Source organism: Engystomops pustulosus, chromosome 4 (assembly GCF_040894005.1).
Source record: "Engystomops pustulosus chromosome 4, aEngPut4.maternal, whole genome shotgun sequence".
Taxonomy (NCBI): Eukaryota; Metazoa; Chordata; class Amphibia; order Anura; family Leptodactylidae; genus Engystomops; species Engystomops pustulosus.
The window spans coordinates 156,262,388-156,274,457 of NC_092414.1; the positions used below are offsets into that span (position 1 = coordinate 156,262,388).

The window sequence follows — 12,070 nt, forward strand, 5'->3', positions numbered from 1 at the left end:
CAGATAGGACACTATGTACATTCAATGCTCAACTCCTTCTGCTCTATAACATGCTGCCTGCAAAAAGCACACTGCATACAATCTGCTCATCTCCTACTGTTCTATAATACGCTGCATGCAGATAGGACACTATGCAGAATATACCAAGCTCCTCCTGCTCTATTTATGGGGCAAGATTTATTGTACTTCAAATAACTAACAAATTATTATAAGGAATATTAAAGCACATTTTATTTAATTACTGGGTGATTACCTTTTCTATGCATCTGCGTAGGGTATTTATATTCCTCACCCACCAACCAATTCCCATTGCTCTGAGTTCAGACCACTGTGGATCACCCCTCTGAATAGCTGGGATCATGTTGATTAATTCTTCTGCAGCCTCTGAGTGATAGGCCCATGCAAAATGACATGTTGATAATCCTACAGAATAAGAGTGATGGATTATTTTAAGAAATAACGAATGGCGATAGAAAAGTTTACACTGACCACAGCTTCTTCCGATCCTAGGTCCCCTCTAGCTGAAGCCAATAAATAGCAGGTAGATCTTCCCCGCTGGTTGTGCTTTGGCACACTGCATGCTGATGCTAACCCACATATAAGCCTTTCCTATACAGGCGACCTATACCTTTAATTCAGCTTTGCAGCTCCTGCAAGGTCTGTGGGTGGATATTTCAGCCCGAGGGACTTACTGCTCTCTGTAATAAACTGCTGTAGTATCGAAACAGAATCCAACTATAACTATTACTCATAGAAGAGGGAAGGAGAGAGCTCTATAGGCCGAAAGGCTGTACAGTGCACTTGCAGGAGCTACAGACCAGGATAATAATGTCACTTTAACAGTGCAGCTGCTAACAGCTGTCTGCAGTTTTGTATGGTCTAAGCTGCTGACGAATTTCCTTTAATAGGGTGTGTTCCACACACCAATGTGGATTAACCCAAAAGCATTTAAAGGGGTTATCCGGGTTTTAAAAATGACCTAGGGCCGGGCTGGGGAGGGCTAGTTAAACATAATAAACATGTACTTACCTCGTCCGGCGCCGCTGATGTCCCGCGCTGCGGTCCCTTCGATCCGTGCCCCTGTTTGTTTACAGGGGCACAGAAGCTGCACACAGGGAGCTTCCGGTCCGCGATGTGGCCGGCTCCTCCCATCCGTCCCTATCTCTCAGCGTTGTAAGCGCTGGGAGATGGCGTCGCATGGGAGCATCCGGCCGGCCGGAAGCTCTATGTGTGCACTTGTAATGAAACCGGCGCAGAGAGAAGACCGGCCGCAGCGCGGGACATCGGCAGCACCGGAGGCGGCAAGTACATGTTTATTGTGTTTAAATAGCCCTCCCCAGCCCGGCCATAAGAAATTTTTTAAACCCGGATAACCCCTTTAAGACTGGATGTTGATCTGTTGTAAAATAAGACAAAGACAAACAAACAATACCTTGGTGAAGCAACTGAAGTCGATACAATGGAGGAAGTGATGTTAAGAGACAAGTGTGCAACCTCATAGCCAACAAATATCTCAAGCCACATTCATCAAGGTTGTCTCCTCCTAGAAATATAACAGTTATAAAGTGTAAGTACACAGAATCGTATGAGCTGCGATTCATATAGGAATGAAATAATTGTATGTTTCAAACCAGGGGGTTAGAATGAGGTGCCCAACAAGTCACTACTATCTATATTATCTATAAAGAAGATGAAACACCGATCTAGGAAAGGAGCATCCAGGATCTCCCTCTACATTAGCAATTGGCTGAAGCAGGTCCTGTGACCACCAGCACCTCAGGCCAAGGTGCCGCAGATTAGAAGACCCTAATGTCACAGGAACAGGGAGCTAAAGTAGGTACACTTTTTTTCTTGCCCCCTGACCAGGTGCCAAGGGGTTTTTCCAGGATGCCAACCCTAACACAAATGTTTTGTCTTAATTTTGGGAAACATGTAAAAAGATCTACAACAACATTCCACTAATTTATGATATGATTGATGATTATTACCTGTGTAGCTGTTATCTCTGCTTTCCCCAAGCTCTGTGCTGGTTGTTGCCACCGTGTCCGCTAGAGCCACTAGAAACATCTGTTCTAAGCGGGTCAGGCCGGGTAAACTGGAATGCATGAGATGACTTGAGAGTACGCTGGCATGTTCCCGGCCAAAGTATGTCGGCCCATACTGAGACAGGTTAATAACTTTTGATCTGCTTTCTCTTTTTTCAGTTTCAAAACCTATAAAATCATCAGTGGTCACATTCTGTACCTGGAATAGATCGGAATATTGGTCATCTGTTTTTTTATCAAAACTTAATTTGGAGGTTTGTGAGCTTTTGGTTGGTTCTTCAGGAGCTGTGTAAGGTGCGTCTTGATCAGCAGACATCAGAGCATAGAGTGGTAGTGGAGGAATGGAGTCAATCTCTGTGTACTCGCGAGTGCCATCTTTTCCAGTAATAATCATGTCCTTGGCTGTGCTGCCACTAACACTGATAGTCCGTGAGAGGTGGCGTTTTGGAGCGGCTTCATCCCCAGCATCTAAATCTTTTACAATCGCAACCTCCCCAGCAATGCACTTTACTAAATGTGAAAGGATGGCTTTTGCTCGTCTAACTTTTCCCAAGTCCATTAGTTCAAGTAGTTGAGTTGGGTGATACTGCGGAAGAGTCGGAGAAAGTACGTGGGCAGCTTCAAATAGTCCGCCATCTTGTATAACAGTTGGGCTGCCAAAGACATCATCGACAATTGCGGCTCCATCAATGACACTGGTTTTCTTAGAAATTGTATTGATCTGTTCGGACTGTCCTGCTTTGCCATCAAAGACTGAGCCATCAGCGTCCCCTAACTTCACATTATGTTTCCATTGAGCATAGACATGCATCTCACAATCCATCCCGACTACTAAAATGCCATCTCTAACCCACGACAAAGACACTGGTAATGATGGTGTTCCATCCACGGATGACACCAGATCGATTGATCTAAGCAGGACCCATTTTGATTTTATGCCCTGTTTTATACTACCACCAAGTGGTAAAGTGATGACAGCAATCCCATCCTTGCTATTGGTCTGATCAGTAACAATGCCCGACAATCGCCCGTACATGAAAATATTGGATCCAACTCCTACAGTTAGTATATGCGAGCCATCTTCTTTAGAAACCCAGTCCAAGTGTACCAGATGCTTAATGTTTGGCATGAGATGCTTGTCTCTGTTAAGAAACACATCAGATTTCGAGTATACAAATAAATTACTATCTACGCTCACATGAGCATCAAGTATGGTGCCAACTCTTATCAAGTCATCGAGATGTATCGTTTGTTCTAAGACCCATTCGGATCCGCCTGTGGATTCACATTCAAAGAGACATACGTGCATAGAAAATTCTTTGGAGACAAAGCCATTATGCTGAATGGGCTGCTTATACGCCACAGCGAGTCTTCCGGTGTAAGAACAACTTACTGCAACCGGCTTTCCTGCTACACTCACTGTACTGCTGCTCTCATCAAGTCCTTCATTCATTAAAGACCATTCCTTCCAGTTATAGCTAAACTGCTCCTCGTTTCCATCAAGCTCTTGCACGCTGCATCTCCAGAATCGCACTTTGTTGTCGGAGCATGTAGTAACCACTAGGTATGGTGCAAGGCACACTGGGTAAATGGATGAAGAACTAAGATGGCCTGTTAGGGAAAAAAAACAAGACATTTAGTACAGAATTCCAATTTATAGGATAAAATTAGATAGAAATAAGTTATAATAGCTTTATAGACATATTAGCATTAAAAAAGAAAATCAAGATGGTTCCCCACAAGCAAATTTGATCCAAAAATCTCTCTGTGCACTTATGTGATGTACTGGACAGAAAATATGAAAATATCACCGAAATGAAAGGACACGCTGAGTCTAGGTCCAGACAAGTAAATCCCACAAATGCATGGAGTGAGTGTGTCAGGCCAAACACATGGGCAACAAGCTTTTATTTTCCAACAGGCTTTTAGTTGTTTTTCACAAAATCATAACCGTACAAACAAATTGCAAGGAGTGATCAACACTAGAGATGAGCGAGCACTAAAATGCTCGGGTGCTCGTTACTCGAGCCGAACATTTCCAGATGCTCGAGTGCTCGTTTCGAGTAACGAGCCCCATTGAAATCAATGGGAGACCCGAGCATTTTTCAGTAAAATTATAAACTTAACGAGCACAGTGAAAGAACACAGTGCAGAACAGATTGCAGATGTTCGGGAACATCTGCAATCTGTTCCGGAGACACGCGTGCAGAACGGTGTTCTCCGCAATAGTATTTGAAGAACAATATGTGTGAAGAACAACTTGCAGATGTTTGCAAACATCTGCAAGTTGTTCTTCACACATATTGTTCTTCAAATACTATTGCGGAGAACACCGTTCTGCACGCGTGTCTCCGGGACATCTGCGATCTGCTCCGGAGACACCCGTGCAGAACGGTGTTCTCCGCAATAGTATTTGAAGAACAATATGTGTAGAGAACAACTTGCAGATGTTGCCAAACATCTGTAATGTGTTCTTCACACATATTGTTCTTCAAATACTATTGCGGAGAACACCGTTCTGCACGCGTGTCTCCGGAACAGATCGCAGATGTTCCCGAACATCTGCAATCTGTTCTGCACTGTGTTCTTTCACTGTTTTCTTCAATTAAACAATTAAATTAAATGTTTTAATTGTATCTTTTTACTATTCTTCACTGTTTTTTTTTTAAATTAAATGCTCGTTATCGAGCAGGGCAAATACTCGTCCGAGCAACGAGCCGGTCCGAGTATGCTAATACTCGACCGAGCATCAAGCTCGGACGAGTATACTCGCTCATCACTAATCAACACCCTTTCTGTATAACAGAACAATTTCGGGGTAACAGGTTGTAACACAATGATCCCCATGGACTTACCTGCTGAAGGCGTTGCTCTTATTACTTCTACACCTTCGGGGATATCCAGCGGATGGCTATATACTAGCTGCGAGCTCAGAATCAATTTACTGGCTGTCTGCAGATTAGCAATTGATGCAGAGCGGGTCATGGGGCTTGTGCCTGGAGAGGTTTCTGGAGAAGATTCCACAGTGACCTGCCCGGGAATTGTAAGAAAGTTTTCTGACGGCGCAGGGTCTGCAGGCTTTGCTTTAAAAGAAAAAAAAAAATTTAATTATACAAAACCCTATTAACACATATAGTCCACAAATAGTCTCCCTTGAACAATAGTCTCCCTGTGGCCAGTGATCCAAAGCACTGGTTATGGGGATGCGACCTTTGTAAGTAACAACATGGAGTTGAATGAATTTTTTTACAGCTTTTATCACATTTTTGCTAAAATAAATCCTTGACAGCCCCTTTAAAAGGACATCTATCAACAGATCAAGGATTGTAAACCGAACATTTACACATACTGGTATGTGCCCCCACTGGCAGGATCTGCTGTTCTTTTAGCTTATTTTGCCCTTGTTTTTAAGAAAAAACAGGGATATAAAAGTTATGCAAATGAACCTGACATCAGTCTCATTTGCATAATTTTAAAATACCTTTTTTTTAACAAAAAAGGGGCATAAGAGGTTAAAAGAAGAGCAGATCCTGCCAGAGCGGGTGCACACCAGTATGTCAGTGTGCTTGGTTTACAATACTTGATCTGGTGATAGATGTCCCTTAAGCAAACATGGTTCCATCTAAGTGGAGATTATATGCAGATAATACACAGATCAATGCATATAATGATATACAATGTTTCCTGTGATATCAAACAGATCAATGATGCACATACAATGCTACTTACCAACACAAGCCTGCACAGACTTCAAGTGAAGATGCCACATATTAAGAATTGAGCGGTTTTTACCATCTTTTTCTATAACAACTAGAAAAAACTTTTCTGAGAAGGGAGGTGGTCTGTAACCTGTGAACAATGAATATACTTGTGTAATACACCGAAACCAAATATACTGTACAAATTTGAAAAATATCTTTTTTTTCCGCCATGCAAATAGGATTAAAGTACGGATGGATGAAGGATTGTAAACCAAGCACATTTACATACTGGTGTGTGCCTCCTCTGGCAGGAAACACTCTTCTTTTAGCTTCTTATTCCCTGGTTTTTACATAAAAAAAGACTTTTAAAATTATGCAAAAGGGCCTCCAGGGGCTCCAGGCTCCATAGGTGTTAATGGAGCCCCTCAGGTTCATATGCATAATTTTTAAAGCCTTCCTTTCTTAAAAACAAGGGCACAGGAAGCTTAAAGAGGACCTGTCACCTGCAAAAACGGGACTAGGAGCTGCTTACTAAAGTGAGCAGCTCCTGGTGCTACAACAAACGCAGCAGTGTTACACAGCTAGCATTATCGGAAACCTCTGATAACGCTAACAAACACTGCTGTGCTGTACACTAGAAACACAATGTATACTAGTATTCATCAGGGGGTGGTCCGAGGACCTGCCTCTTCCCCGGACCTCCCCACCCACTCCATAGACCGGCGGTGACTGCCGAGCTTCATGCAGCAGTCACCGGCCTTCATCCCGCCCCCTTCCAGCGCGGTCCGGCGTTTCTAGTGTACAGCACAGCAGTGTTTGTTAGCGTTATCAGAGGTTTCCGAAAACACCATCTTTGTAACACTGCTAAGTCTGTTGTAGCACTAGGAGCTGCTTATTTTAGTAAGCAGCTCCTAGTCCCATTTTACAGGTGACAGGTCCTCTTTAAGCTTTCTGTGCCCTTGTTTTTAAGAAAGGTAGGCTTTAAAAACTATGCATATGAACCTGAGGGGCTCCAGGCTCCATTAACACATATGGAGCCTGGAGCACCTCTGGCTCTTTTGCATAAGAAAGAAAGATATATCCTGCCAGAGGGAGCACACACCGGTATGTCAGTGTGCTTGATTTACAATCCTTCATTCTTGTAGTCGATGTCCTTTAAATAACACAATAAAAGTTTTCTATGATTCTAAATGTACCAGTTGGAGAGAGAAGTCACCTTATACATGTACAATATAACCAGAAACAGAGCTTTTCTCAACAGATATATCAAAAAAATATCATCAGGGAACTTTTTTTTTTTTTTTCAAAATGGACATTAATGACCCCTCAACTGTATACGTGATAATGTCTGACTCCTGGCTGGGACATCAGCTGTGTACTGTGGGGGCTCCAGGGTCGATTTAGCGGTATCCATTGGCCTGTAGATATTGATAAGGACAGCTATTCTTGTCTCATAACTCAAAGAAAAGTTACAAGGAAGGGAATGGGTCTTTATCATGTCCATCCCCATTAATATTACTCTTATCTAATTGAAAGTGAAACCTGCCAGCCCCCTCAGGTAAGGTATAAAATATCCTTTCTACAATTTCCACTTATGTAAAAGCTCAACCATTTACCTGTTAAAAAAAATCTCCATAAAAGGTCTTATGCAAATGAGCAGAGAAGAGTCATATTTGTCTGAGATACCGTATATACTCGAGTATAAGCCGAGACCCCTAATTTTACCACCAAAAACTGGGAAAACCTATTGATTCGAGTTTAAGCCAAGGGTGGGAAATGCATTGGTCACAGACCCCCCAGTATATAGCCAACCAGCCCCCTATAGTATACAGCCAGCCCAGCTTGCCCCCAGCAGTATACAGCCAGCCTGCCCCCAGTAGTATACAGCCTGCCCCCAGTAGTATACAGCCAGTCCCCAGTAGTATACAGCCAGTCCCCAGTAGTATGCAGCTTGCCCCCAGTAGTATACAGCCTGCCCCCAGTAGTATACAGCCTGCCCCCAGTAGTATACAGCCTGCCCCCAGTAGTATACAGCCTGCCCCCAGTAGAATACAGCCTGCCCCATGTAGTATACAGCTTGCCCCCATGTAGTATACAGCTTGCCCCCATGTAGTATACAGCTTGCCTCCATGTAGTATACAGCTTGCCCCCATGTAGTATACAGCTTGCCCCCATGTAGTATACAGCTTGCCCCCATGTAGTATACAGCTTGCCCCCATGTAGTATACAGCTTGCCCCCATGTAGAATACAGCCTACCCCATGTAGTATACAGCCTGCCCCCAGTAGAATACAGCCTGCCCCCATGTAGTATACAGCTTGCCCCCATGTAGAATACAGCCTACCCCATGTAGAATACAGCCCAGCCCAGCATAAAAAAAAAAAAAAACTTATATACTCACCCTTCGGTGGCCCCGACGTGCAGCGCTGCTCCCCCGATGTCCGCGCAGCTAGTCTTCAGGGCACCGCCATTGATCTTCCCTGGCAGGCGCCTAGTGTGACGCGCCGCTGCTAACGTCACACTAGGCGCCGCCCCGGGGCAAAACATGGCGGCGCCCAGCAGAAGCAAGAAGACGGCGAGGAAGCCTGAAGACCAGCCGCGTGAACATCGGGGGAGCAGCGCGGCACGTCGGGCCACCGGAGAGTGAGTATATAAGTTTATTATTTTTTAAGTATTTTTAATTTTTATATTGACTCGTGTATAAGCCGAGGGGACGTTTTTCAGCACATTTTTTGTGCTGAAAAACTCGGCTTATACACAAGTATATACGGTAAGAAAAGTTGAGAGGCTACAGGTGGAGGGACTGTTCATATGCCGCTATCTTGGTCTACATAGTACCCTTTTATTTGCATATTAAGAATCACGACTTTTGGACTGTATCAGACTTGTGGTTCTGTGAGTTACAGAACCGGAAATACAGGCAGTTAAATACATTAGTGGTAAAAATAGTTGCAGATAAAAAATACAAAACCTGCCTATATATTAACTGTCCATGTTTCCAAGTACTATAAAACCTAACATAGTGGTGTCTGAGCAAAACATGATACCATGGACACTTCCTCATAGATACAAGCATCCTATCTATTACTTTTAAAATGATGCCAAGTTATGTTGTTACCATGCTACAGATTCACAGGCTTCTACACTGTGCAGGAGTAGTTCAAACCCCTCCCACGGTATGCTCATACTTCCTCTGCTGCACTGAGATTACATCAGGCAGAGGGAGGGGGGGGGAGTGCTGAGAGAGAAAAGGGGGAGTAAGACAGTGTAACACCCTGTGAAGCTGCAGTACAGTGAGGCTCAGGTAACAACCCCAGGACCCTCATTAGCATGATTGTAAAAGTTGATTTTAGAAGGAAGGAGGCTGTGGATATCAAGCATAAGAATATTTCCACAATCACACTGCCTGGATCTATGAGTCAGTGTCCCTGGTTTATCATTCTGGATTTCTTTTAATGAGATAAAATTTTGTGACAGATTCCCTTTAAATACATTACATAAAGCTACCAAATAGCAAGAAAAAAAAGTAATGACCTACAACAAGTGTCAATTATATCTTCCAGAAAGTATGATTTTAATGATTCAAAGCTATTTGATGGCAAACAAGAAAATTGTTATTTCTTCATATTAATAAAATAATAATTGAATAAACAAAAAATGTGTACCTGATTTCAGGCTCATACCTTGCGACGGCTGAAAGAAAACCTCGGGTTCCTTGGCTTTTACTTCATCTTTGTGTGGCTTGTACCCCAATATAAAGTCTTCTTGGAAAACGTGAAGCAGCTGAGTCCGGGAGCCACACTAAATATTAATGGACATGGTGGTCATTCATTTTATCAAAATCTATCATGATAAATCAGGGACACTTCCTCATAGATCCAGGCACTGTGACTGTAATAATCTTTTTATATTTGCTATCCAATGCCTCCTTCCATCTAAAATCCACTTTTATAATTACCATACAAGTCGAGGCACCCAATTTTAACACAAAAAAGTGGGAGAACCTATTGATTCGAGTATAAGCCAAGGGTGAGAAAAAAAATTGGTCACATGCCCCCCCCCCCCAACTATATAGCCAGCAGCCCCCTACTATAAAACCAGTAGCCCCCTGCCCCAGTATATAGCCAGCAGACTTTGCCCCCCAGTATGTAGCCAGCAGCCCACTAGTATATAGCCAGCTCCCTGCTGCCTAGTATATAGCCAGCTCCCTAATACATAGCCAGTGCCTGCCCTCTTGCATATAGCCATCAGCCCTCTTCCCCCAGTATATAGCCAGCAGCCCGCTGTCCCCAGTATATATCCAGCTAGTGCCTGCCCCCCTGTATATATAGCCAGCGCCTGCTCCCCGCAAACATCCAGCAGCCCCCTGCCCATGCTAAAATAGAAAACCTTTCAGACCCCGCAGGTCCTCTTCGGCTCCCTGCATGGTCCCGTCGCATACACCATGACATCCCAGCTTGCTGTGTGTGCTGATGGCAGTGTACACACTATGATCTCAGCCACCGGTTCATGTCATGGTGTGTGAGACGCAGCCAAAAGGGACCCAAAGACGGAGCCTAAGCTTAAGATAGGAGAGGACCTGCGGGGGGCATCGGAAAGGTGAGTACAGAGTTTTTATTTCATTGACTCAAGTATAAGCCGAGTTATGGTTTTTCAGCACTTTTTTTTTACTCGAGAATATACGGTATGCTAATGAGCCATAAAGGGTCTGGAGCTCCTGTTAAACTGTGCAAGAGAACTTCTCTCCCTCCCACCATGTGACATTACAATAACTAGAGAAAGCCAAGGGGATGGGGGGGGGGGGGCAGTGTAACAGCCTGTGAGGGTGCAGCACAGAGGGGCACTGGTAACAAACACCAGAGCATCATTATTAAAGTTGGGTTTAGAAGGGAGGAGGCCATGGATTACAAATATAAGAAGATTCCCACAGCCATGGTACCTGGATCTTCAGAGTAACTGGGACACTGGTTTATTATGATGGATTTTGATGGCAAATTTTTTTTTAAAGGAAAACATTTGCCACAGCCAAGAAATCCAACAGTGCAACTGGAAGAATCTTGAAGCAGGTATTTAAATTTTGTTAATATCGTGTATGTGCGAAAACTATGCGCACACACTGTATATAAGCCATGGTTACACTCCTTGTATCGATCGATATCATATGCCAGGGATATTACTTATATACGATACAGAGTTTGAAACCTACAGCTTATAAATTCATGCAGCTGATTTTGCCTTTTGCAATGCACAGAACAAAATCCCCTAAAGATTTTGTACCCAACACATGTATTTAGCTGCACATTTGGTGTATAAGTTTTTCCTGGTTATTGATGAGGGTTAAAAAAAAAAAACAAAAAACCCCTATCTGGTTACGAAACACATGCAAATATTTTACAGCGAATTAGTAATTTCCCAGACTACTTACCTTACTAGTGATCGCATCAAGCTCAATGATGCAGCCGGGGCGCGCTGTAGACTGCTGGCTGACAATGTTAAACACTTCACCAATTAGTTTCTGTAAGACGCAGATATAAAATGAGGAGTTTTTAATCATTCAGGTAATTAAAGTATAACATAAAACACAGCATTTCCCTAGCTGTCACGTATAGGGAAACTGTTAGGAGTTTCATGAAGCCTGGACCACGGATGGGAATTATCATTTCAGCTCGTTTTCTGACACAAAGATATTATTCTAGGTGTGCGACCAGCTACAAATAACACACTCGATCTATTGTCAGTAGAGGCAATGATGGTGTTTTCTATAGAGATGTTATATTCTACTGTAATCCTGTCTGTCTTGTCTTTTATTAAATAGAAATCACATGAAAAAACCTAAAAAAAAAAAAAAAAAAAAAAAGGTATTCCCTTTTTACAAAAGGGTCTTTATGGTTGTAGACACGGGTCGGACAACTTACTGAGGATTCAGGATCGGAGAGTTCATCGAGTAACTTTCGTGCATCCACCACTGCCTGATACAGCCTCAGGTTCGTCCCATCGGAGGCTACAAAGCAGGCACTGGCCGAATTACAGTATGTACCTATAGAATAAAAAAGAAGGCATGTCACTTAAAGTCCCAATGGGGACAATGGGGCAGAGAAGAGTAAGATCGGCAGCATTAAACTACCCAATATTTATCAGTGTCTAAGGCTGAATCATAAACCTATCAGGACTGTCTGCTCTTTTCTGCCACTAGTGTGGACACATTTGATTAACTTATTGAGCACATCGCTTTTTCTGTAAAGCTTTGCCTCTTTTTGGTGGGTTAGGCCCCTTTTGTCATACTAGTCTGAAAGGGGCTAAGAATTGTCTTTATTAATGTGGTGTA

General features: G+C 43.2%; 1 protein-coding gene across 4 annotated transcripts in view; it reads right to left on the reverse strand.

Moving 5' to 3' along the window:
* Nucleotides 1-12,070, reverse strand: part of DMXL2 (Dmx like 2) — an 81,557-nt gene that overhangs the window by 36,923 nt on the left and 32,564 nt on the right. For 2 of the 4 annotated variants that reach the window (XM_072148233.1, XM_072148231.1), the window contains exons 13-20: nucleotides 11,661-11,782; nucleotides 11,171-11,260; nucleotides 9,429-9,546; nucleotides 5,775-5,894; nucleotides 4,901-5,128; nucleotides 1,989-3,656; nucleotides 1,433-1,543; nucleotides 254-423 (exon numbers count right to left, since the gene is read on the reverse strand). In XM_072148233.1, coding sequence (XP_072004334.1) covers nucleotides 254-423; nucleotides 1,433-1,543; nucleotides 1,989-3,656; nucleotides 4,901-5,128; nucleotides 5,775-5,894; nucleotides 9,429-9,546; nucleotides 11,171-11,260; nucleotides 11,661-11,782 — 2,627 coding nt within the window. Of the gene's footprint in view, nucleotides 1-253; nucleotides 424-1,432; nucleotides 1,544-1,988; nucleotides 3,657-4,900; nucleotides 5,129-5,774; nucleotides 5,895-9,410; nucleotides 9,547-11,170; nucleotides 11,261-11,660; nucleotides 11,783-12,070 lie in introns of all 4 variants that reach the window. The other 2 variants (XM_072148232.1, XM_072148230.1) reach the window with 1 other exon arrangement.